This window comes from Ambystoma mexicanum, chromosome 6p (genome assembly GCF_040938575.1).
Source record: "Ambystoma mexicanum isolate Mex_15411 chromosome 6p, UKY_AmexF1_1, whole genome shotgun sequence".
NCBI lineage: Eukaryota > Metazoa > Chordata > Amphibia > Caudata > Ambystomatidae > Ambystoma > Ambystoma mexicanum.
In genome coordinates this window covers 639,097,625-639,124,903 of record NC_090935.1, presented here as the reverse complement: position 1 = coordinate 639,124,903, position 27,279 = coordinate 639,097,625, and the positions used below count along the sequence as shown (strand labels likewise).

The window sequence follows — 27,279 nt, the reverse complement described above, 5'->3', positions numbered from 1 at the left end:
CTTTTTACCCTTTGCATCGCATAGTCTCAGACTCGTTCGAGTGGAATGCTATGCATGGTATCTTGGCTTACACTGATCGCCCTTTTGACACTTTTTGCACCCTGAAGTTGGCCTCCTTTACGGGTAAGTAGGCTGTATGGTACATCGGAGCACATTTTGCCCTCCAACATGGTTGGTTATCTTTTGCTTCCTACTGTTTACATGGCAAGTCCTCTAGCAATCAGGATTTTACTGCATCCTCGTTAGGATCCAGCCTGTGCTCACCCCTCATAATAGGTCGCATTGCTTTGTTCTAGACTAGTCACCCCATCCTTCTAGTTAGTCCTCGTGTTTGCAGTCTTCAGCGTTGTTTCTTGCACTCTGGACAGTATTTATGGCATCAGTCCCAGTTTCCCTTGCACTTCGACTCTTGGCTTTCTTGCTTATAAAATGTTGCTACAGTTCTTTCCATCTTCACTTTCCTCAACTCTCAGTCACTGCACTTCCTCAACAATATCCCCCTTGTCCTAAGAGACCAGTGATGAGGCAGCTGCAAAGTCTTGGTTAACAGCTGGCGTGGGGACTCATCTAACTCTGCATGTGGGGGCTCATCTAACTCTACGCTAGCTGCTGAGATGAAGTGAAAGGCGAGATTGAGTGTGTGTGTGTGTATATATATATATATATATATATATATATATATATATATATATATATATATATATATATATATATTCATTGTTTAACCCATGTTAAAAATAAATCTTCCCAATATTTCTAACTTCTGATGCTTCTTAACCACAGGAGGCAAGTTTCTCTTTAAGGATCCACATTAAAGCTTCACCTTGCAGGCCTCACCAGTCTATGGCTGCTCAGCTGAGTTTTTCACAAGGACTCTGGCTAAACGGATGATGGGATATCAGGGAACTTGCACAGACTTAAAATACAGGAACGCTTTCCATTGTTATTAGAATGTTCGGGGCACAATGAAGGTCCCACAAACACTTTCAAACCCAACAGTATCATTTCTTTCAAATGAAATGATGGATAACTCAATACCTACGCTGTTTCGATGAGCTGTATTTTTGCGGTTTTTCCCGTGCCACCATGGAATATCTATACATGACATACCATGCACTGCTTTAAAAAAGAACTTCACTCACAGTGGGGCATCAAGTCGGCGTTACAGCCTTTTGAATTGGGCGGGATTGGCGAGTAGCCACCTTCCAACTTGCCGCAAGATATTGCCATTGCCACTGAACGTAGAGAGGGTTTGCCTCAATGTAAAACATATAACAGCAGAGGAAATCTACGTCTCCGAAATCACTCTCAACTCCTCTTCAAGTGCATTTCAACCGCGTCTTTCCCAAACACAATTTTCAGTCAAATGCTGGCTTCTTATTTTATAAAAGGTTTGTATTGACGCACATTTACAAAGAGGGAATGGGTGCACGTTACTGAATAGTGACAGAACACTATATAAACTGATTTTAAAACAGCACATACTTTCACTGAAGTAACTTTAAAACTAAGAGGACTTCAACTTTGCTGAGCCGAAACGTATCTCCTTTGATTTTTTTCCATGCAGCCGTTCTCGCTATTCCTTGATTCTCTGAAGAAGCCATAACATATGCATTTCAATGACCTGTTGAACTGAAGTAAAACGACAATGTGGTTAGAGTTCAGCCATCAATACAGTGGTTCGAGCACATGAACACAGTCACAGCTGCATAACAATACAATGCTTTAAATTATGAATGATGCCCTCCTCGACCATCTTTATCATAGTTTATCTGGACACAACGGCATGGCAAGATATTAGTCCAAGGGAAGCTGCTACACAGTTCTGTAAGGAAAAAGCAACATCTTACTCAACTCGTGGTTCCTCATTCTACTAATTGTATTATTACTACTGTCAGATCCCTCTAATGGGACGTCACTAAAAGTAAGGTAGACTGGAGGACATCTAGGTGCATTTGTGCATTGCAACCTTTCCACCTAACAGACCTGACACACCGTTCCACCACCCATGACCGACCAAACCGAACATTCATTTTCTCTTTCAATATACTTGGAGTGGACATAATGGGGGAGTTGTCTACATGAAGGTCTGCTATAGCTATAGTGAGTAGACCAAATTACTTACCTTCAGTAATGATCTTTTTGATGGATTAGTCTTTCCTCCCACAGATTCCTCAGCTTAGAAATGTATTATAGAGCATCAGTCTGGCTTCAGATGTTTTCTTTTCAACAACCAGGGGGCGTGCTGCGGTTCTGCATCTGCATTGTTGGCACCCATGATTCTTTCTGGATGTGGTGTCCTGGGTGGTATATATAGAGACAGCTGTGCCCCATGACCTCAGTGATGCACAGTTTTCGCCTAATCTAAGCTACTAAGGAACCACAGAAGTGCAGGTTAGGAACCTCTGTAAGAGGAGCAGGTTGGGAGGCAGGAAATTGTCGATGGCAGGAAAAATCCATCAGAAAGTACTCCCACAGAGTCCTGATCTTAGAAAGACTCCGAAAGCAGTACAGAACCTGACAGGAGATTGATGACCCCTCAACTAAACCAGGACATTCTAAAGCACTGATTACCCAAAGCGAGTGTCATGACCGGACAAGGAGACCAGGCAATAATGTTTGGCGAACGTGTGCATAGAAGCCCACTTAGCACCTGCCAGATGCCTACAAAAGGAACTCTCTTCAAGGCAGGCTGCTGGTTGAATGGTGCCCGAGACCCTCAGACGACGCTTTCCCAGCCAGATTGTAGCATTTGAAATGAAAAGTATGATCCACCTGGACAGAGTTTGCTTAATAACCCCCTGGCTAGCCCAAGCACCAGCAAATCTAACAAATGGCTGGTCAACCTTCAAGATATTTCCCATTCGAGAAACATAGTAGTTGAAAGCCCTCATAGGGTCCAGATGATGAAAGATTTCCTTTGTTTTAGACAGATGAGGCTAAAGTTAGAAGATGGGAACATGGATAGGCTGTAACATGAAATTATATTTTATTTATATCGCGCTCATACACAAGTGTTTCAGAGCGCGACCAGATAAGGGGGAGGGGGGGCGAACAAGAGAGAACAAAAACAATGATCGTACTAGGCCCAGTGACATTGAGAGCGTGCAAGTGCATGGAAAAGGGGGAAAGTGCATGGAGGGGGGAGAAGTGGAAAGTGAGGAACAGAGGAAAGAAAAGAATAAATATTAAGTAAAATAAATAAATAAATAAAAGCAATAAGCAGCAGTACTGCAGCCAGCAAGTGGCAAGTACTAGATTAGTCGGATAGGGTATAACTGATAACTGCAGAAGAAAAGTGGGAGCGGGACTGTCTGGGTACAAATACAGTTCCCAGTGCAAGGGGTAGCCCGGAGGCAGTGCTTGAGGCTGGCATGATGAGCAGGTACTTGGGCCCTAGTTAACAGAGGGTGGCCAGGTGCACTTGCCGAGAGAGAAAACAAATCAGCTGGGGAGAAGAGAAGCAAAAGATGAAGCGAAGAGGAAGGTCCTGAGGTGCTTCCAGAACCGAAGATGGTTCTCCTCAAATTTCAAGTAACATGAGAAAGTCTGACAACCTTGGGAAGGAAGGACGGCTTCAGCCTCAAAGTCCTTTTCTCCTTTGAGAAGGTGAGGTAATGGCGTTTGACAATAAGAGTCTGGAGATCACCGAAACCAGGAAACTCAAAGAAGATGACTCTGAACCTGGGAACTCAGACTCGGTCTACATTGCGTCCTTGTGAGGGGCATTGAAAAACTTTGCTGCATGCTCCCGCAGGTTCTTCGTGTTCATGGACTGGAAAGAGCTGCAATCCTCTGTGTCATGGTCGACCCACAGCCAGCAAAGGCAAACATTAGGGGGATAATACATCAACACTTGCCCGATGCAATTCCAGCAGTCCTTAAAGCCAGAGGCCTACGGAGGGTGATTAAAAAGGACACAGTTCAAAGGTTGCCATAAGGAGAAGTAGTGGCTTTCCAAAGCAGCATAAAAGAGTGCAGTAAAAAGGAGCTGGGGTAATGGGGCACAGCTGGCCCCATAAATACCACCCATGACATCACATCCAGAGTCATGGGTGCCAGCGATACTGTGCGTAGCATATACTGAGATACAGTGTGCCCAATGGTGGCTGAAAAGAATGAAGAAGCCAGACTATTACAGGAAAATATACTCCTAAAATGAGGAATCTATGGGAAGAAGGAATCCATAACAAAACATAACTTCAAAATCTTCTCTCCGATCGGAAGTAAGGGAATTGTAACTAAGACTTAAGAAATCCAGAGGTTGCAAAATATGCTTCTCAGCATTGCTTGATCATACAGAGTGTCCAACCTGAAGCTGATGCCCAGCACACTGATGCGCAAATACACAGGTGGCAGCTCAATGCATTAAGTCTCAGTGCATGGAAGAGCCTGGTCTTCAAAGGTCATTGATGCATTCCATCCTGGAAAAAGGTGTTACCGACTCACAACAGAGTTAAGGGCCCGAGGAGAACCAAAGGACTCATAGCAACAGTAAGGGACAATAACACCTGTTATAGCTGCTCCCCCAGGGCTAAAGGGCAATGTACTGTGGTTAAATTAAAATGGCACGTTAACAGCAGGTTAGGAACAAATCAAATATTAAGCAATATGCCCCGAGCGGCGGGGGCATTACCGACCCAGATAATGCCCCCGCCGCGAGGGGTATATTGCTATTAGTACCCCGGCCCGCAAGATCTGTGTGACCGGGGCACTAAAAGCATTTATTTTGTCCCGAAACGCTGCAGCGTTTCTGGTCAGAAAAAAAAACGACCAAGAAAATGGCCGCCGGGAAAGGGAAAACGGAGCCCGTTTTCCCTTTCTATGGCGGCCATCGGGAGCGGACGCGCTGGGAACAGATTCATGCCCTTAGGATTGTGAATTGCGTTGAATGTGGCAAAGACCTGTGGGGAAGGGAGTCATTTCCCCTGGAGTGAATTGCAACACCAAGAGGAGGGGCTCTTCGGCTACAAAGAACTTGGTTATTATTTTGAACTTTTGTTTTGTTGGAGAGAAACCTGGGGAAGGGAGACATTCACTGGAACTGTGAACATTTTGTTGGATTTGTACCTTTTTGTAGAACTTGAACATATGTGCACTTTTCCAGCCAAAGACAACACCCTTAATACTTTAGAGTTACTTTTAAATTGAGAGGGCTAGGATGGGATTTCGGACACAGGACATTTTTGCTTTGGACATCTTGACACAGGACAGGCCCTTTGTCTCTGGTTGAGGTAGGGAAAAACCTTCTAGATTAGGGACATTGAGGCATTTTCCAAACCCTTTATTATTTAAATCTAAGTGTATAATCGATCACCAGGAGTACTCTGTGTCCGTGTCTCATTCCTGGTTCCTCACAATAGGCAGAAATCTTTGGGAAGATATGCAAGATTGTCTAGCGCTTCGGTAATGCATTTTGAACACTCACCACTTCTGTGACCCAATGCTACAGCCAAATCCATGGAATTGTATCCGGAATCTGTCTCAATGGTAGGATCGGCACCATTTTCTAAAAGGGAGGAAAATAAAAATCTAAGAGCATTTACCTAACAAGGTCCTGGAGACGAAGACAATGTTCATCTCAGCAGTCATTAGATACACACTCTTCCTTACCTAAAAGCATTCGGACACACTTCACATGATTTCCATGAACAGCATACAGCAGAGGAGTCCCACCGTTCTGCAAAACACAAGAAATACATATACGGACTAATGCCTACTGAATTCATAGCAACAACTTAGAAATTTAGGAGCCATAGAGCAGCATGGATTTCAAATGCAATGCGATGAAAAATTACCCATAGAAAAATGGTAAAAAGCAGAAATATGCTTAGAATATTACTGAAAGTGAATAATGGAATACCATGTATGAATTTGTAATATCAGGGACATGTTGTAAATTTATAGCATGACTTCATAAGGTGAATGTTTTTTATCAATTGCAAAAGAAATGCATCTGTGAACACAATAATAGCCAGTCGTAAAGACAAGAATCTTTGGCACTAAGGAGGGCAAAAATGGATGCACGTGTCAAATATGTATGAAAGGGCATAGCATGCCTTCTGATAACTTCATGAGATTGATTTTCAGTAGGATACCCAAGCATGTGCTGCGGGACCATGGAACACTTTTAAATGTTTACATTTAATTATTTAAGAAAGCCAAAAACACACATGCAGAAAACATTCTGCTTTCTTTAACACTTCTGCCGAGACTGTATAGAGAATTGGCTGCCATGCCCATTTAACTCAATGAGCCCTTTAACAGGCAGAATACTCTGCACCAACCCAGACCCTCTGTTGAATTGGGAACTAAATACGTATCCAATAGTTTCTCTGAAAGGGAATATTGGTTAGGTCATTAATGAATCGGATGAAAGTACCCATGATCAGGAACCACAAGTAAGGCAAGCACATTTCCTTCGACATAGATCTGTATCAATATTTATAAGTGCTGTAAAGTAGGAAAGACCAGCCTGTTTATTGACATGAGGGGCTATGCAGGGCAATACTCCTGTTTTACCCTTCCTCGCAGCAATTACCTGATTTCCATATGGTCTTTTCCCTTTTGTAATGGCTTGGCAGACGAAGAAGGATGGTCTGGAGGGTTGCCCAGAGCAATGCCAGAGGTTAAGATTAATTCAAAACCTTCCAGCCATCACCTCTTTTGTTTTGCTGTAGTTATGACATGGTGACTACTTGGGTTACCCAATTATACAGTCACAAGGATTGGATGTCAGCTTGATGATGTGACTCATCCATGGCGGGACTGCGGGTACATTAGCTGTCTGGCCCAAGTGTAGGCCCAGGAAGTTTTTTCTGATCTGAGTTGACACCTTCCTTCAGGGACCAGGAACCTGCCCCAGGTGGTCCCCTAGGAACCCGGTGCTTCATAGCCAGACTTGTCATGATGATGGCCATCTCACACAAGGGTGCCGATTACTGGAGTACTTTTGATGTATGCAGACAGCGGATGGTGGAAGTTAGAGTAACCCAAAAGAGAGGTTCATACCAAAGAGGAGTCGCCCCATCTTGGATTATACTAGCACTCCCTAAACATCCTGCCCCACCCGCACATCCTGCAGATAAGGCACTCTGGCTATGACATCAGCAAGCAAAGGACACTTGTTACAGCAGCCTGGATTGAACCATTGACAACAGGTTTGCTCTGGACCAAACCGCTGTAGCATTTTGCCTATTTAAAGGGGATGTGCGGAACCTGAGGGCATCCACAGTTCTTTCTCCCCAATATTCTCTGCTCAGGTAGCCAGAGAAGGGCCATTGCCTTTGGATCCCGGCTCTGGGGATGGATATGCGAGGGAGGATCACCTGGGTAGAGGGGACTTGGGGAATGAAAGTGAAATATCCTTGGGTAAGACGCAGTATTCCCCTTTTCTATTGCACAATGAACCTTCAGTCCCATCAGCCTTTATGGGATATCGTTACCCTTTACCCTTTTCTTCCTTCCAGGATGACCCTAGAAGAGGCTATCAATATAGTAACATTAGAAGGAGGTTGAATAGGAGGATGTCTGGGAGAGAGGCATGCTATTCCCCTTTTCCCTGTGATAACCAACCTTACACTCCCCCCTGCCTTTACAGGCTGTTCTCAATCACATTCCCCTCATTCATACCACTCTAGTACTGGGACGAGGAAGAAGTGACTAGGAGTGCTACACACTAACATGTAATTTCACAAATCTGGTACTGAGACGAGGAAGAGGCCTCAAGGCTGGTGTAAGGGTTAGGCATGTCCAGATTACACCAGTAACTATGGTCAGGCAAACAGGCTTGAGGACTCACACCTGCAAGCTTTTAAGTGGTTTCAGGTGCATAAAAGGTGGAGCCGACCATCAGGACGGAGAGACCAGCAGGAGAGAAGCCAGCCGGGTATTTCAGGTCTGCAAAGAGAGAGATCCTGTCGAGAAGGAGGCTGCCTAGGAGGGACAGGCCTGGAGGCAAGGATGCCCGGGGATACCCAGGAGAGACTGTGACGCTGAGGCCCGAGCGGGCCATGAGAGGGTCACAGCGGTTGGAGCCTCCATGGTCATGTGGGACACGGAAGAGATCCTAGTGCTGCAAGTTAGTGGCAGCGTCTGCGGGTGATGAGCGAAACTGCCGGCAACCCACAGAGAGACCTCCCAAGTGTGAGCGCGGCTCGCAACACTGCATAAACATGAAATGGAAAGCAAGTAAAAAAAAGAAGCCCGGAGGAGCAGCCAGGGACGGGCGAGTGAACAGAAGGGAACACTTGTACCGGGGCACTCCTGGGGCTATGGCTAAGCAAATTTTATTGCCGGATGAACGAAAATAGATATGCAAGCAAGAGTGAACCCAAAGTAAGGGGTTATATGAGCAAATAGAGCTATAGAGACTAAAGTTTCATGAATTAAGAATTATTGAATACAGAACTAAAGGAAAGCTTATGAATGGAAAGAAAGCATGTGTGAAGCACGCATAATAAACAGTAAAAAGCAAGTAATGAACATTACTGAACAGTGTGAAAGAAATGTGGTACAGGAAAGTGAGCGCCACAGAGTGAACTGTATGAAAAAACACATTGTGGCAAAACCAAGAAACTAGCAAGTAGAAACCAAAGTGAATGTGAAACGAAACAAAGAGCAGTGAAAATTGGGTTATCGGTTGTGTGACCTCCAATGGGTGGACCGTGTGGTCTGACAACTGCGCCTAGAACGAGGATAATCTGTCTGTAAAAGCCAAGGAAAATACAAGTACATATGAAAGAGGTTGCTGAAGTGAAAGCAGAAGAGAGTAATTTGTGTAAACTACTAAGGAATCAGAAGGAGTGTACAATTGACCTGGAACTGGTGTTGAATATTAAGAGACTGACACTAAATGTGAGCTGGCAAGCTGGACAAGCTCTCTTGGGGACGGGAAACCTAACACCATGTAAACTTTGTTGTTGCCTTGAGGAAGAAAACCTTGAGGCCCTATTGGAACTGTGTTGCTTTCTTGGGGAAGAGAACTCAGATTTGGTGGATCTGCTTTGCCTTCGGGGATGGAAACCCTGGTGCCATTTCAGAGCTGTCTTGTCTTTTTGGGGGAAAGGAACCCCCAAGAATGTGTGGTTGCCGTGAGGAAGGGAAACTCAAGACACTCTTGGTACTGTGTTGTCTTTCTGGGGAGGAGAACCCCAAGACTTTGTGGAACTGTCTTGAACTTGGGGAAGAGGAGCTAGAAAGTAAGCCAAGATATGGAAGAAGCTCATAACCTTATTTTTAAACACTACTTAGTTTTGTTGTTGACATCCCTACACATTGTTTAGCTTTAGTTGTGAGGGCAAGTATAGGTTTTGGATACAGACAGACTTTTATGTTGAGCTTACTGACTCAGACTATCCTTAGTTTCTTTAGGTAGAGAAATCCCACCTTAGCATAGGGCAAGTTAGGCCTTACACCAATGTGACATTTAAGTTAATAAAAGTATTTCATTTGAAGTTTTAATCTGTTGTCTGTGCCTTGCTTCATGATGCCTTCACAGGGGTCAGGGAGAACCACCACTTAGTTGATTCCTCTTGGAACTTCAAGACAAGAAGGATTCACCTGGAACCCGGTTGTGGATGCAACGCATTCCAAAGTCCTCCAACAGAGGTGAAGGCTCACGGAAGATGAAAGCTTTTTTCTCCCACTCATCCTAGAGGCAAATGTGAGTTGAAACCTCTGTTTGGGCAAGGCCTACTGAAACTGAGGCACTGGTTCCTAGGCCACTGCCAACCGAGGAGACAGAAACACCCCCCCCCCCCCCCCCCAAGTACCCTCTACAAACCTTCCTGGTTGCAAAGAGAAAGAACTCCCTGTATGTGATGAAAGGGCAAGGGTGTGAAAGCCCTGGTAGTTTGATTTCTATGAATTAATAAAATGATGGGGGTAATTCAATGTCTGAAAAGGTAATCTGCTGATCATATTCCCCTTTCATAAGATCAGTGCCAAGGGCATAGCGTGCATCTGTGCCTTGCTGCATCAGTAGCCCAATTGGCAGCACCTGCTCTACTAGTGGCACAGAGTGGGTTCAGAGGCCTCAGTTGCCCATTTAACAGCTGATATGACAGCCAAGTTTCGGCAGCGCAAAGGCTGCATCTGAGATATGCACCCCTGTACCAAGCGTATGATGGTCATAAGTAGATCAAGCTGGTGGCTCTAAAAAAATAAATAGAGTTAAGGCATGGTGCATGGCACTACTTATGATCTTTGCAGCTGTATCCAATTTGATATCGCACATGTCCGCTCCCGTGAGCTAGCTCAGCTGTGGAAGGTGATGTTTCTTCTGGCCAGATAGGTTGAGCCTGCAAAATGACAAGGACAGGAACCTGAATGGCCATGCATTTTTGAGACAGCCGCACAGCAAGCAACTGTTCTGGGCCCAGGCATCAAAGGAGCACACCCAGTCAAAGGGAGTAGCCTCATACCAGGGTGCTGCATTTTATTTGATCCTAGTGAGAAGGGAAGGGAGTGGGGTTAGAGTAGAAGGCAGGAGGGCTATGTACAGTGGAGGAAGACTTCCACCACCTTGTTTCTCTCTACCTTTCTCACTCCTTCCAGTCCCCATCCACTATCCCTCTAGATCAAAGTACGTTGGGTGTGATGTCAGAAGGGCGAAGTCCACTTCTTTCAAGAACAGTGATTGGACCACTAAGGCAGACCAGCTTTAGTCCAATCACCTGCAGACTTTTACCTATAAAATAAGGGGCCTCCCACCACGTCTTTGAATCATCTTTGGATCATCGCTTGAAAAGATTTCATTGGACGTCGAACCGCCAACTTACCTACACAAGGTAATACTGATTGACATCTGCGCCTTTGGCCGATCTTTTGGCCCTAGAGACTGTATAGGTAATTTCAAACCCTTTTGTAAGATCAAGAAGTACCATTTTTGTATCTTTTAATTGCCCTCTTCTTTCCTGTCTCATTACCCCGAGTGCTGCATCTGTTCTGTCTTTGTATATTATGTGTTCCTTCAATAGGGTTGGGTTTTTACAGTGTTTTCTAGTTAGTTATTATTGTGTATGGTGTGTTTAATTAAATTATATAGTTTTATAGAACCTTTGATTGGACATTTTGGTTATACTTTGATGTTTGGGTTGCTACTGACCACAGTCACACCCCTCTTAAGAGAATAGCATTTTGTTACCATAAAAGGTGAAGAAGGTATCTCTCTTGACTGTGCCTGTTTTAACTTTAAGATTGTGTTGGCTCTTGGTTGTAGAAGTGCGATGGATGAGTAAGCGCATTAGCTTCTGCTCAACCTTTTACTCCTGCAGGGCAGAAGTCAATTTGTCACACCTTTCCTCTTAGACCCTAAGACTGGGTCTCCCAGCAACCACAGAGCCAAGAAAGCAACCCACAGCTCTCCCTGCATCTCCAAACAGCGTTGACAGCGGTCTGGGCACCTTCTACACTGTCCAAGCTGCTGCAAGGGAACTGCCAGAGTAATCCTCAACCTTCTCCACATCTCAGAGTTTCACTGAAGCTCTGCAATCGCTGCATCTGAGACCAGCCAAGTCTTCAGGCATTGGTGTCAAGTTGGGGATGCTGAATCCCAAGCTTCTTCGAGCACCAAGCTGACACTGCTGCAGTACCCCAACGCTGTGTTGAGCAAGCTTGCCACCAAAGGCAAGTCACTGTTTTCCGAGTCCGAGGCCCAAGCCTTCCAGCGCCGTGGCCCAACATTACCTGCCTTCCCCAGGGTCTTAAAACCGCAAGACATCGCTGCTGCTTAAAAACACTGCATCGATGGAACCCATCGACTCCACTCCCAGACTTGATCCTGTCTTGGTGAAAAAAGCGCCCAGACTTCTGGTTCGATGCAAAAAGCATGGCTCAGTTATTTTGCGCCCAAAAGACAAGAACACAAGATATTTTAAGAGGCCCTGTCCACCTGGTCGAGCCTTTTACGACCTTAGTGATTTTTGACCCACTCTTTGTTACATTTTGAAAGGCAGGTCCATACACTGACATTTCCCTGATAAAATATTTACTCAAGCAACCCCATTTACCGACCCAGAGTGCACATCGATTGAAAATAGTGCTTTTGCTGCTTTTTCCCTTACAGGGGTGAACCAGTAGTGGTTTTATTAGTTGTGCACATTTTTGCTGTTTTAAAGATCTTATTTTCACAAACCTTGGTTGGGCAGTCTTTTAGGGTGGTACCACCATACTATTGTTGTTGAGGTTGCTACTGTGCCAGGTAATTTATAACGAAACAATAACATTGATAAAACAATGAATTTTGTAATAAAATATATATATATGGCGTGGAGTAAGGGGTTAAAACAGGAAGGGAGGGGTTTGGAGTGGGGTAAAAAACATAGGCAAATGGCGGGCTTGGGATGAACCCCCCCCCCAGATAAAATAAAAACCAACAGTCAGTGATTTATTCAATATTATTTTGTTATAAATGACCTATCTGAAAATGTTTTCAATAAAATGACATAGAACCAAACAATATACCTTGCCCTCAGCCCACGTTACCAAAAGAGGTGAAGGAGATATACCTATCGGGCTGTGTCCGTTTCACCTTAATAATTGGGATCAATGCTGGTTTATTAAAAGAGTGGGGTGGCATAGGTGCTTTAGCACTACTCATACCTGTACCCCAGTAGAGCAGTAGTCATTGTATCACAAAGGCAGACTGACACTACAAATTACCAGAGTAATGCTTACGGTTACATTTTTGCTGAAGCTTTAAGATGATCAGACTCCTACAGCCAGGTTGTGAGTAGGTTGAACGGTTAGTGGAAATCCTAGTTAATTGTGCATCTGCATTAGCTTAATCAGGCTCAAAGCTACAAGCAAGCCACGGGGAGTCTTCTCTCCTCCATTTACCAAACAGTGAATAAAACATGAACATTTCTGATACATGTGCCAACAGTCCATTCTGCAGCCCTTTCTGTCTGTCAGGCCTAGCAGCCTAGAAACATATATCCATGCTTACCGAGAACGTATATATAGCTTGCAACAATGGCCCCTTTGTAGCCTGATCCCAGTCAGCCAGGGCCACACAGTAGCCTTACTTAAGCAAGCAGAATGTTTGGCAGTTTTTCTGCCCACCGCCCCATGAGCGGTAGGTGTGAGGAGTCAGAAATGCGAGACCGACACAAAAGTGTAGTTTTCTCAACATTTGCCATTTATTAAAATAAAAAGGCTTGCGATAAATGCCTATCTTTCCCTATCCTATTGAGAATGTCCCTACCTAGCAAACTAAATCTAAAGAAAGATGACTTGGTGTCCAAAAAGCCGCTGACCCTCACACTAATACATATAACAAAAATGTACAAGGAATAATTGCCTATCTTCAGTTCAACAAAACTGTGCAAAAGTTCCAAAACATAGTCTTTAGAAAGTACTCCTTGTGACCAGGGATGAGCTCCCTTCCCCTGGATCAATTCAGGAATACCCTTGGGAAAGTTCTGATTCAACAAAGTTCTGTTCAGCACACAATGTCTTTTCCATCAATTGCATCCTTCCACTTGCTAAAGTAAATGTCTCTGGCACAAACACTTGTTCATAAACCAAAGCAATTGTTTTTCTCCACACAATGCCTTTCTCAGAATGCAAAGCAAATATCAGTATATCACAATTATTCTTCCAAAGGAATACCTTTGTCAGGATAGCACAGCAACAGTTTGTCAGAATGATAAAGTTACCAAATGTCTTTCCACAACACCTTTTTACCACAACCAAATTTCTTCAAAGTAACTGCTTCTTTCATGGAATACTCACCTGCCAAGACTATCTACAAGTGGTCCTTTTCTGGTTCACTCTCCTGTCAGGAAGAAACACTCCTACTATTACAGTTGGTCTCTTCTGTTAGTGGCAACTGGCGTCTCAGGAAAGGAGAATTGCGCCCTTGTTACCCTTTTATCTCTTTGTTATAGTCTCTGCGCTGTTGGCAATGTTACCCAAGCTGATGTTTCATAAATGGAGAATAGCGCCCTTTTTGCCTTCTTAGAGTTTGCAAATTAAGAGGTTTAATTAGGCATTCATTTAACTCCCTTTGCCTCCCCTTCCTCATTTCACTTTGCTCTCGAGTCCCCGTGGCTTAATTGCGGGAGCAGTAAATTCTACCAAACGCCCTGGTGCCCTGTATCTCTTTGGAGGCTCACTGGTTACTGTTGGCGGATTCTGTGTCCTCCTCAGATGCTGTACTGCACAGCGGTTCTTCTCTTCGGTGTATCGCGTAACTCTTCGGTTCTCTCGCCATCTGGGTCTCTCTCTCTGGGTGCCCCTGCTGCTCCACTTTCACGACTCTCCCGATCTCCCGTCCTCCTCATAGAGACCGCCACGTCCGATTCCTCGCCTTGCTGCATACCTGCTGTTCCGTACACATTCTGACCCCAAGCCACAGTTTGGGAGAGACACATCTCTTCTTGTTTCACCTGCATCTCTTTTGAACTCCAGCTGCTGGAAGTTTGCTTTCCGGGAGCCAATCACAACAGTTCAACAGCTAGACTAATGGCTGGAGTTTGTGATTCCTTCCCTCCTACAACTCTTCTTTGTCGTCTCACTCTAGGGGCATGTCAATGTAGTGTTGGAGTCAAGGGGACTATGTGGTACGATTTCACACACAGCCATTAAGGCCTGGAGTATCCCTAACGGTAAGGGGTAGGGGACATACCGCGTCTGATCTATCGACATCTCCCTCCCCCATAGGGTTGCCTCCTCCATGTGATCCTTCTACATAGAACCACTGCCAGGGTCAGGATCCGGTAGTTTTGGCCTTTCCTTGGCCACATGGGGAGAGGCTATTCCAGGGAAAGGTGTGACGACGTTGTCAGATTCATCACATAGGTCTGCTCCCTTACTAATTTAATTTGCCTACTGTCATAGTTGGAATCTAACAGCTTATTTTTTTGGCTCCATCTTTCTCTCGGGGAAGCAGCTTTTTTTTTAGAGGCCATTTTGCTCTAGACGGTGGTTTAGCTTCCTGTGATCACCCTATCAAGGTACTAATTCTACGGTAAACCCGGAGGCGAGCATTATGCTTAGTCTTCTTTAATTCTACTTGTTAGGGAGAATTCTCAGAAATGTGCTAATTCCTCTATACCTTAGAGACCCCCAGCACTTTTGCTGGACTCTAGGACTTTTTCATTTTTACCTGGCGAGAGCGAGACCCTTTTTCCCCACTCTCTCATGTATTTTAATGTGATTTGGACTGTGTGTTTCTTTTGGTTTTTGGAGTCTGACAAACTCCATAGGCATCATCTTTACATTGTAGCACAAAGCACCTTCAGTGTAGAGCTATAGGGAAGTCTTCCAGATTTCCCAAAGGTTTAAATACCTTCTCTTGGATAAACTACTGTTTCCAAGAGCAGTAAAGTGAAATTGACTTTACTTACAATTGTAATTTTCTAGACCCAGCACACACTATCTTACCATAGGGTGCTGGAGGGGTTACAAAGTAGCCCCTTTGTCTAGCTTCTCATGTAACATTTTTATGTTACACTTTCTATGATTAATGGCTGGTGGCAGTGGTTTACTTTTTTTTACTACTGATGTGTGTTTTTACCACGGGCTGCGTTCGCAGCTGCAGTAAAGCACCCATGTGTTCCCATTTTGTCAAAATAGCCCCGGTCTTCTATTTTTGCCATTCCTTTATGGGAAGGTCCTTCTTGAGATTTACTCTGTGCGCCAAACCAGGTTTGGTCCCTTTGTTAGTTTTGTCTTTGGAGGGATTCACTAGTGAAGCCCGCCGCTGGCTCCCGTATGTCTGGCAGGGGCAGAAAGTGAGGGAGGTGCCTGAAACTACCCATGCTTAATCCCCTTGGTTACAGAAATGCACCCAAAGGGGATTGGACGGCTGGCTGTCCGCCAAGGACAGCCACCCTGCTGTTGACTGGCAGCTAGGCTGGAATGAATAGGAGAAACCTGCATAAAAGCCGAGGCTTTTTGGTTTGGAAGGCAGAGTCGATCACATGACGAAGGAATCCAAAGAAGAACTTGGATGAGAAGCCTGCTGCAACTCCTGGACCGTTGGTTTGCCCGGTGAAGTCCTGCTGCAGTGCTGAAGCTCCAAATTCGCCACGACTAGGGAAGCCCTGCAAGGACGACTTCTCCCCTTGAGTTGGTGGGACCAATCAATTCCAAAGTAAGCCACCTGGACATCCTCTCGGAGCTGGTTGTATTTCCACTGCAGTCGCTGCTGGAACCGAAGAGCCAGGGAGAGGAACACCAGTTTGTGTGCGTTGCTTTTAAGATGGCCAAGAGCTCCAGGAAGTTGCTTGCATCTTCTACTAGTCACAAGTCTAACAGCTTGACTTGATTATATATTTTTTTTGTCTATTTGTAACACGCACTGGACAAATTAAACCGTGATTGGGCGCAGATGTATCATTTTCAATTAGAGACGTGCTTTAATCCAATTCATTATGTAAAGACAAAGGAGATATAGGTATAGAACAACTCAGGGTCCAGTACTCCAGCAGAACAAGTGGGTCTTCAATGCCCTACGGAATGCCGGGAGAGTTGTAATCTCCCTGATTTTTCTAGGTAGTTTGTTCCATGCTCTTGGGCCCTACACTCCGAACCTGCGGTCCCCTTTGTTCACATACCTACAGCGTGGTATCTGAAGCAGATTATTATCTGCTGAACGCAGCTGTCGGGTGGGAAAATACTTCTTAATTTTGTCTGGTAGATATCCTGGACCTGCTAGACCAAGCAAATAACCTTAAACTCAATTCTCTGCTTTATTGCCAACCAGTGTAAGGCTCTCCTTAAATTAGAGATTGGGGCCGATTTTATTTTCCCTACATACTAACCGGAATGCTGCTTTTTGAACCACCTGCAGTCTGCATAGCTGATAAGCTGGTATACCCGACAGTAGTGCATTTCCATAGGCTAGTCTAGAATTAACCATAGTACCAATGACCACCGCTTTATCCTCATTCGCAATGAAAGGCAAGATATGTTTCAGCAGGAGTCATGAGTAAAATGCTGCCTGGTATTTTGAGGCAAATAGAGCCACTTCCGTTTTGCTGGCATTCAGCAATAACTGATTGGCACACATCCAGGTCTGAATTTCCTGCAAACACTGTTCCACTTTTTCATATGTCTCCTCTAAATTATGTATCCTCTTGAACACCTGGGTATCATCTGCATAAGAGTGGAAGTGTATGCCATGCTTCCTCAGGATGTCCATGAGTAGTTTGACATATAAATTGAAAACCAGCGGGGAGAGAGAAGATCCAAGTGGAACTCCACAATTTAATAATACAGAGTCCGACAGGAAATCTCTGAGTCGAACTCTTTGTTTTCTTTTTGAGAGAAATGATTAAAACCATTGAAGGGCTACTTCCCCCACTCCACCTACTTCTCTCAAGCGTTTAAGTAGCGTTCCATGGTCCACTGTATCAAATGCGGCAGACAGATCCAGCATGACCAGCAGGGACAGGCCCCCCTGGTCCGCCGTCTCCAGAAAATCGTCCCATACTGTCAATAATACTGTCTCTGTCCCGAAACCTGGTCGGAAACGAGATAACAATGGATCCAACAGGTTCTCTTGATCTACATGTCCCTGCAGCTGGGTCGTCAAATTTTTTCCCAGGATTTTAGCTGGCCACGACAGTCCTGTAGTTTGTAGTTTTGAAAGTTTTAAGGATCTAAGTTGTTCTTCTTCAGCAACGGCATAACCGCAGATTTCTTCAGAGTCGCTGGTACTACCCCAGATGTGAGAGATTAACAAATTTAGTAAAAAAAGGGGTGATATCTGAGGATATTCGGTTAGCTACTGAAGAAGGAATAACAAAGAGCGCGTCATTTGTTGCTTGTGGCCCTACATTGATTCTGTATTTTCTACAAAGACTTCTAAAACATTGTGCAAGACACTTACTTACATGCAAGAATTGCTTCGGCTCAACTACACTTTTGCCCAGTTGACATTGACATTGGCCTGGCTCCCTGAATGACTCTTCTCCTCTTTGATAGTGTGTTTTGCCTTCCATCCAGGAAAGGGTTAAGTTACTTTGCAGTGGGGGGGTTTAGAAAAGTACTTACCTGCTTCGGAATATTTGCGCGATCTCTTGTTTATTCTAAATAACCCTTTTCTTTGAGACACTTCTCAGTATTATTCTAAATGTCTACAGTAATATATTAATGTCCACAGTTTCCTAGCTATTTAAGTGACCTGAGGGTGTAGGAAGTGTCTGTGTGCCATCCAAAATGGGTATTTGCTGATTTAGAAACTAAGAATGTATTTTGCAGCGTATTTGTGTGTTACTGTTATTGGCCCTTCTGAAGAAGGCTTATTCAAACTGACTGTTAAATTAATAATTGTTTAATCAAGAAACCTTGAGTGTAAGTGTTTATTTGGATACTTGTCACTGTGAATCTGTGTGTAACTACCCTATTACTCACATTAACCCCTCTTGAGATAAGCCTGGCTGCTCATACACACTACCAACCTGTGTAGTACAGACGTATACCAATGGTTGGGTTCCTATTACCAGGTGGCTAAGGTTGTTGTAGTGCACCCGAAAGGGTACTACCCAAAATCTTTACCTAACACTACCCTTCAGCAGATTAAAATCTTCAAACGTTTCTTGAATAAAATATATATATTATTTATTTTTGCTTTTGAAAACAAAACACTTTCAGACTTCATTTCCCATGAACCAGTGTCTCTGGTAGTCCACATGTCCATAATAATTAGGTCACGTTTGGATTACTGCAACTCTCTCTTTGTAGGGACCTCCAGTAAGAATATTGCCAAACTGCAATTGGTACAAAATAATGCCTTCAGGGCCGCCACTGGGATCTCCAAGAGGGACCACATCTCCCAGGTGCGCAAGGAAGTTCATTGGCTCCCAGTAAAAGAGAGAATTGTTTTTAAAACCCTTACCCTCATGCACTGGCACCCCCCTACCTGGTCCAAAGAATAGCTAAGTCCACCTCAACCAGGCCCACCAGGACTGCCTACGCCAACAGGATCTCCCTGCCTAAAACTCGAAGAGTGCGTGCAGGCGGTACGAGTTTCCCCTCCCTCGCGGTATCCCACTGGAATGCTCTACCGCCACACGTCAGGCTCATTGAGTCGCACGTTGCCTTCCGAAAAGCAATCAAACCTTCCTATTTGTATGCCTCCAGTTCAACCTGCACCTGGCACCCCATGGTTTAGCTGGACCCCCAAGCCTGTCGCAACTCTGGGGTCAGCTGTCTCCTGTTTTTGCCTCTTGATAACTGTTTGCAAATTCTTGTAACTAAGAAACTTTGGGCAGCTTTTTTGTAACCCTTAATCAAGCTCACGTTCATTTGCCTGTGACAGCGCCTCGATGCCCCCGGGCTGTAGTGTGCTATACAAATCCAAATAAATATTCAGTCCCATGAGCCACTTCCTGCCTAGGTCCTTTCCTCTTCCTTTTCTGCTCTTCTCAGAGATAAGTTGCATGTTCATGTGTCTCCTGTAATGCGCTTAATGCAGTATGAAACTCCCCCCTTTACATAGGAGTCAGTGCTATAATAATGATCAAGGTGTTTAATAATATAGCAGGGCGCCCAGGAGCTCTTTGCTAGCTGTGAATCCGAGTGGAGCCTTATTAGAACACCGACTGACAAGCCTACACGGGCAAGCGTTCCTCTTTTGTTCGTCTTTGCAGGCAAGCATTTAGACATTGTGCACGCAGCTCCTCGCTCGTAGCGAAGTCAAGCGGCACGCTGTGAAATGTCCATAATGTGACACGGACGCGCAGCTAGGCCCGTGAGTATCGAACTCACGCTAGGGCTACGGCTGTGTTTTCATGTATGTAATTTATTTAAAAGCGTTGCCTTTAAGCTTAGCATCCCGCGAGCACCAGGAGCAGTTACAAACCCAGCGCGCAGAGGGGCCGGCACGCAAGGACACGGCATGCAGTAGGTGCCATCCTCTAAACTACTGGTGAACGCTGGTGAACGCTGCGAGGGAGATACGCAGCCAATTTTCTCCTGATAACATGCAAAATTAAGATAAGGGAGCGTTCTCTCATACACACTGCACCCAATAGCTGCAGGAGCTCAGGAGGGTAACTTCACACTTTCAAGGCCCCTCATTCTTCACACTAAAGGGCTAAGACCTAACAGCTTGGAGGATTTGTAAGTAGGTCCTTGCAGCATCCAAAGCCAGAAGTTTGTTTATTTGTTTGTTTTGTTTGTTTTATTTATTTATAAAGCGCTCCGGACCCAGAGGTAAAAGGGCACATGGTCACATAGTACAATAGATTCAGTTTACAATTATACAAATATGCAGTTTATGTATAAGAACACGATTACAAGGTAGGCCGTTTCATCAGACATAGAAGAGAGAAAAAAGGGTAAATGCTACTATTTGTTCAGTAACCAACTGATGACCTGTTTCCTAAATGACTGAAAGGACTCGGTGGACTTTATGTTGAATGGGATGGTGTTCCAAAGTTGGGAGGCAAGGACCGTGTAGCTGGATCCTCCCGCTCTTCTTAAGGTGTATCTGGGCACCGTAAGGCAAAGTGTGTTGGATGATCTGGTAGTTCTGGCAACAGGTTTCAGGGTAAATTTGTTAGTGAGATAAGGAGGGGCTAGATGGTTTAAGGCTTTGTATGTGAGACAGATGGATTTTAGGTCGATTTTTTGTTGTATGTAAAGCCATTTACACGATTTTCTGGTGGTGGAGATATGCTCACGCATGGGGATATTTAATGCTGCTCTTAGTGCGTTGTTTTAGAGTACCTGGAGTTTGTTAATTATGGATTGGTTGGTGCCTATGTATGTTACAGTAGTCCAGTTTGGATTGTATCAGAGCCCTGGCCAGCGTGAGGCAGCTACTGGAGGACAGAAAAGGTCTGCAGGCCCGGATCAGCTTACCGGTGTAGGCAGTGGCTGATGCAGTCATGTTCATTTGTTTGGTCAGGTTAGTGTTGGCATCGAAATAAAACGCAAGGGTTTTCACATTTTTAACAATAGGAATGGTGTTACCATCAATGATGATGCTGCTATAATTAGGGATACGTTTTCGTAGGTTGTTAGGTGAGCCGACAAGGAGAAGTTCAGTTTCCTCATCATTCAAGCAGAGGCCGTGTGTGGCCATCCATGCCTGAATGATAGTGAAGATTTAGTTAATCCTGATGACGTTAGCATTGTAATTACCTGAAAGGGTGAGGAGTATCTGGGTGTCATCTGCGTAATTGGTGTAGGTGACACCCAGATGGTCCAGTTTGTCAAAGAGTGGGTTTGTAAATATATTATACAAAGTGGCCAAGACGCATGAGCCTTGAGGGACGCCACATGTGATGGGGATAGGGTCAGCTGCCGCTACTGGTGAGAAGACCCTCATGGCTCTATTATCCAGTAAAGATTGTATCCACATGACAGCAGAGGAGGAGAAGTGAGCAGCAGAGGATAGGTGGTTGCAGAGGATTTTGTGATCGACCAGGTCGAAGGCTGCTGATAGGTCTAAAAGGAGTAGGATGGCAGCGTTACCTTTATCTTTGATTTCATCAATCTGACTTTTGAGGTCAACAAGGGCAGTTTCTGTTGCATATTGATGTCTAAAGCCAGATTGGTGAGTTCCTAACAGTTGGTTAGTCTCTAAATAATCCTGAATTTGCAAGCAGGCATGGATTTTTAGCAAGAATTAGACTGTGGTGATGGGTCTATAATAAGTGGGTATGGGCGGGTCAAGTGATTTTTTTTTTTTTTTTTTTAGAAGAGGGAGAACCCAAGATTGTGTCAGGTTGCTAGGGACTGAATTAGTGGAGAATGATAGGTTTATGAGTTTGGAGATGAAAGGGGATATATCTCTGGCTGCGTCTTTTATAATCTGGGCAGGGCAGCTGTCCCCTTTACAGTTGGACGGCTACATCCCACAACAGGCCTGCCCATCCCTACCTCCCAAGAGGACGTTCCACTCAGCCTGCCCTGTTCAGGCACTCAGGCACACTTTGACAATGGAATATGATGAAGGGAGTGTCGGAAGCCAAGAGCAAGTGTTCTCAGAGGAAGAATCAGACCTAACTCTTAGTTTTAAATGAGTCTTAGGAGATTCTTTGGTCGATGCAGTATCACAAGTGGTACGCTCACTCCAAGATAGGCTAGAAGCCCTGGAGTATCTGTTTGTGGATGGCTTTAGGAAGAAAAAAGGTTCTGAAGCAACCAGCAGCACGTCCTCTGAACAGCCTGCTAGCAAGGCAACATGTAAAGGGGAGAGAACAGACCCGTAAATGGAAAGGCTCACCAACTCCCCAGGGTCATGGCAAGGGGGGTAAAAGAAAGCCTCCTGAGATTGTCGACACTTTCGAGAAGCAAGCCGAAAGACACTTTCTTACTGCGGACGACCGTGTGAAGACTCCTACCTCCTTCTGCAGAGGCGCAAAACACAGGGGATGATGACTCCTCATCAGAGTCCACAGATTCTGACTATAAATCTACCCAAAAGTCAAAGAGCGGGAAAAGAAAACACAAGGAGAAGCATTTGAAGGAGCCCAAAGAAGAGTGGATGGATATGTATGACCCCGAGTCAAAAGTGCATCCAAGATCAAACAACATGACCCCATACATATTTGGATCCGTCCCCGTCTACCTAAAAAACCACATACAAACCTTGCCTCACCTTAAGATCCAAGACGCAAGGGTTTGGGAAAGTAACTCACTCCAAAAAAGCCAATGGACTTGGGTGTGCCTTCCCTACCAAAGTGACATCAAAGTGAAATGAACTCCCAAACAACTTAAGGCTAGAATCTAACTACCTATCCTTTAGGAAGAAACTGAAGACACTGCTGTTCAAATAAAGAACCTGTATAATTATTAAAGACCATTTAAAGTAATCTACCCAGGATCAGTAATCCTGATCCGCTGTCCCATCACTTTCGTGTTGTCCTTGTCTTTATGTAATGCGCTCTGATGCCTGCGGAGCTATAAAAATGATAAATAAATAAATGTCTCAAAGGCTACGCAAGCCCATCGAAAAGGAGGCGAGACTACGAATGCGCTCAGAATGTCCCAGGCTGGAGCTACCCGGGAAAGTGGCGGAGATCCTAGAGTTAGACCCAAAGATGACCACATTCATCTCCAAAGCTGCCAGGGATTTGAGAAAGGGCATGGACTGAGCCTGGAAGGGCTGCCAGGAGAAAGTCCTGGACTTGGCCGGCCCTATAGCTAAGATAACGGACTTAGCGAAGAGAGCCAGGGACACTGGAGAACCGGCAGACCTGGATGTCCTAGCCAACTCGGCACAAAGAGCTGTGTGCCTCCTAGGAAATGCAAATTGCGCTCTCTCCTCCGAGAGGAGAAGAACCCTTCTGTTGGAAATAGATTTCAAACTGGGGATTAAGCGTCCTACGAGGCAGGGGAGACCGCCCAAGGGTTGCTATTTAGCAAAGCCTTTGTGAAAGTGATGGGGAGGTTTGTGGGCACGCACGCAGCCCTCGAAAAAGCCCAAACCTCCATCAAAAATATATTCCCTCAAGAGTTTTTGCCGGGACCAGCCGTAACAGAGGTTGTGCGTCTGGTCTCTTCCACTCACAGAAGACCTCGAGGGCACACTACTGGGAATCCCGGAAACAAGACCGGTTCTTCCCTGCACGCGGGCGCAACAGGGGACGCAGAGTCTGCGGTTAATGCCGCTACCCAAACACACCAACAGGTGAGAAAAGCCATAACCTACCCCCCGTAGGGGGCAGGACACCTGTTTTAAAAACATTGTCAGATGCTTTCAAGCGATGCATGGCTGCAGCAGGCAATGACGGGTTTCCACCTAGAGTTTGGTGCGCCGCCATTGCAGCGAGCAAAGCCAAAGCACTTGGCAATGGCGCGCAGGGAGAGCAAGCTCATAGAGAGGGAACTGAGCTTGTTAGCAAGCAAAACCGCAATAGAACGCAGTACTGCGAGAGATGTTTTCACAAGCAACATGTTCCTTGTTCACAGGAAGGAAAAGATGAGACTAGTTATAAACCTAAAGGAGTTGAACTGGTGGCTGGTCTACAGGCACTTCAGAATGGAAGTAGTGCTCCTCCTCCAGGACATCCTCCGCAAAGGGGATTGGTTACTGAGGCTGGACCTGAAAGATGCCTACCTGACGATTCCAATCGCCAGAGAACACTGCAGGCGGCTTCCTATGGAACGAGTAAATATGGCAATTCAAATGCCTTCCTTCGGACTGGCCTCAGCTCTGTGGGCCTTCACAAAGATCATGAGGCCAGTAGCGGCAGCCCTGAAAGAGAGAGGGATCCGGATTATGGTCTACTTAGATGACATTCTGATGCTTGCGGGTGACAGGAAAGCCTTCATCGAACAGAAGCAGTGGGCGTCCTAACTTCTCTCTTTCCTAGGCTTCCTGATAAATCAGGAGAAATCGGAGCTCATTCCCAAACAAAACCTAGAGTGTCTAGGTTTCATAGTAAACACCACAAAGGCAACGTTGGAGCTACTAGGACCCAAGATGAGAGTGATAAAGGACCTCAGAGCGATGCTAGCGAAGGAAATGAGATCTCTTTGAGCCCTTGCAAGAAATGTCCGGCTTTCCAGGGCCTCTCCACTACAGAGCCCTGCAGAGACTGAAGATCTGTCACCTGCAAGAGGGTCTGGGATATCACCAACTAGTACCTCTAGACCAAGAAGGAAGGTCAGAGCTAGAATGGTGGCTTCAGAACATGGAAGCCTGGAATGGGCGAGCCATATTCAGAGACATCCCAGAGTTCATCATGGAGTTCAACGCCAGCAGAGCAGCCTGGGGAGCGAGGTGCGGCCACTGGGAGACAGGCAGCAGATGGTCCCAAAAGGAGCTAGCCCTCCACAACAATTGCCACACTTTTTTGCAATAAAAGCTTTTACCAAGGAAAGAGCGGAGTGTTGCATCCTCCTAAGGATGGACAACATCTCTGCAGTTTGATTTATCAATCACCTAGGAGGGACGCGATGAGGCAAGCTAGTAGAACTAACCAAGGACCTGTGGCACTATTGCCTCGATCGCAAGATTTCCTTGACAGCGGAGTACCTTCTGTGCGTCCAGAACGCGGTAGTAGATTGGAATTCTCACTATTGCCATGACTACAGCGACTGGATGCTGCACAAGGAGGTGTTTGCACAGATAGCAGCCCTCTGGGGTCCCCTGGACACAACCTATTTGCGTCCAGATTGAACAAACAATTACCCAGATTTTTCAGCTAGAGACTGAACCTAAGGGACCAAGGGGCGGATGCTTTTCTGCAAACGTGTTCGGGCACAGTGCACTACACTTTTTCCCCTTAAGTGATGTTAGCGAGAGTTCTGGCGAAGGTCAGGATAGAGAAAGCAGAGGTAGTAGTGATAGCCCCGAACTGGAAATCGAAAGCGTGGTTACCAATTCTGATGGAACATTCCACAGATTTTCCACGAGTCCTCTCTCTCAGAGAGGATCTCCTGGAGGATACGCCAGGGAACTATCATCCTCTGATGAAGAGCGGCTAACTACCTTTGATCACATGCAGGGTATCGGGAGCAGATGGAGTTTGCTAGGCATTTCGGACTTGGCTGCCGAATTTATCAAGCAATCCTGGGCCCTCTCTACGCTCAAAAGTTACTAAGAGACTTGGGGGAGATGGAGCCTATGGTGCAGTCAACGACACCTTCATCCCGTTTCTGCCTCTTTAGTACAAGTACTTCATTTTCTAGCCTTAGCCAAAGAAGGGAAAGTGTTCCGAACTGTAGGAGTTTACAGGTCAGCTATCTCGGCTGGACATGATCCGTTAGGAGTCCCTATAGGGGAACACCGGGAAGTAGTAGACTGATGCGGGGGGTGAAAGCCAGTGGGCCACCCATTCCTAAATATGTGCAATTATGGGACTTTTCTGCAGTATTGCAGCTATTCCTGGACTGGCCGCGTAATAAAGATTTATCGGACCAGTAGTTGTCGGGTAAGCTAGCGATGCTGATGTGTTTAGTAGCATGTAGAAAAGTGTCAGATGTTAAAGCTCTATGTTAGCCATGAGGACTAAGGGCCACTCATCAGTTACCTCGTACCACTACTTCCAGGAGCAACTCAAGTTATGCGTAGTAAACTGTATCAAAGAATACAAAGCGAGAACAGAAGAAATGTGATCAGCAGGCGTACTGCAGCTGCTCATCGTGCGCAGAAAGCCGTTTAAAGCAGAAGCGGTAGCAACCATAGCTCATTGGGTGCAAGAAATCATGTCTCTAGCAGTCGTAGATGTGTCTAGATTCAGGGCGCTTTGAGTAAGAGGAGCCATGGCTTCCAAAGCGTTCGGAGGCTGTGCGAGTATTCAAGACATATTAAAAGCTGCGGATTGGTTCAACTACGCCACGTTTAGGACCTTTTACTTTAAAGCCTATAGCGAGCGCAGCAGCGGCTGTGTTAGATAGCTTTGAACAAGCATAATGCTCGCCTTCGGGCTTGACATAGAATAAAGATTACCCCTGCCTTGGCGCAGGGAGTCTTGATTTTATTAAAGACACAGAGGCAAGCATTTTCCCGCCCAGCGACGCCAGGCAAGAAGAACAAATAATGTGATGAAGTATGGCATTGGTATTTTTGTTTTTTTGCGTTGTGTAGCCCTCCCTAATGTATGTCTTCTCTGACAGGAGATGACCAGAAGATGGGCTGAGAGTTGGAGGATAAAGTGAGAGCAGAGTCAGAGTTGCCAAGGTTGGCCATGAGAGTACTTCAGGTGTAAGCGCACCAATTGGATGGACCGTTAAGACGCCATGTTGGGTTTTTCCGTTCTGAGTCTTTTTAGGGTAGATCATGATGTCGGTTGGTTGGAAGGCATCAAAAGAAGAGTTGGTTGGAAGGCATCAAAATAAGAGGAAAACACCTAGGCAGGAAGTGCCTCATGGGACTGAATATGGACATGTGGACGACCATAGACACTGGGGTTCATGCAAAATGAAGTCTGAAAGTGTTTTCTGTTTTTTAAAAAAAAGAAAATAAAATAAAAACATTTTTATTAAAGAAAAGTTTGAAGATTTAAATCTGCTGAAGAGTAGAATTAAAAGACGAGTAAGCATAATGCTTGTCTCTGTGTCTAATATAATGAAGACTCCCTGCGCCAAGGCAGGGGTAATCTTCATTACATCCAAGCTTCTTTTCCAAAACAAAGAGGTTCTGGATTCTCTGTTCTCTAATGTAGATCTTATGTAGCTCGTTTATTGCAACTTCTTGCTTCAAGAACTGTAGGCATACACCGTTTATAAAGCCTCCATGATACCTAGCGCTTGGAGAAGGAGGCTCAAAACCCGCATTTGTATATTTGAACCCTCCCCTCAGGCCGATGCTCCATCCACTCGTTATGCTCCACTGGTTCAGCTTGGCTGTTAGATCCACCCCCCTGG

General features: G+C 45.3%; 1 protein-coding gene across 4 annotated transcripts in view; it reads right to left on the bottom strand.

Moving 5' to 3' along the window:
- Positions 1-699: 699 nt before the first annotated feature.
- Positions 700-27,279, bottom strand: part of ANKRA2 (ankyrin repeat family A member 2) — a 253,723-nt gene continuing 227,143 nt past the window's right edge. For all 4 annotated transcript variants that reach the window (XM_069627498.1, XM_069627497.1, XM_069627500.1 and 1 more), the window contains exons 9-11: positions 5,614-5,680; positions 5,429-5,509; positions 700-1,632 (exon numbers count right to left, since the gene is read on the bottom strand). In XM_069627498.1, coding sequence (XP_069483599.1) covers positions 1,577-1,632; positions 5,429-5,509; positions 5,614-5,680 — 204 coding nt within the window. In that variant the 3' untranslated portion in view covers positions 700-1,576. The remainder of the gene's footprint in view (positions 1,633-5,428; positions 5,510-5,613; positions 5,681-27,279) is intronic.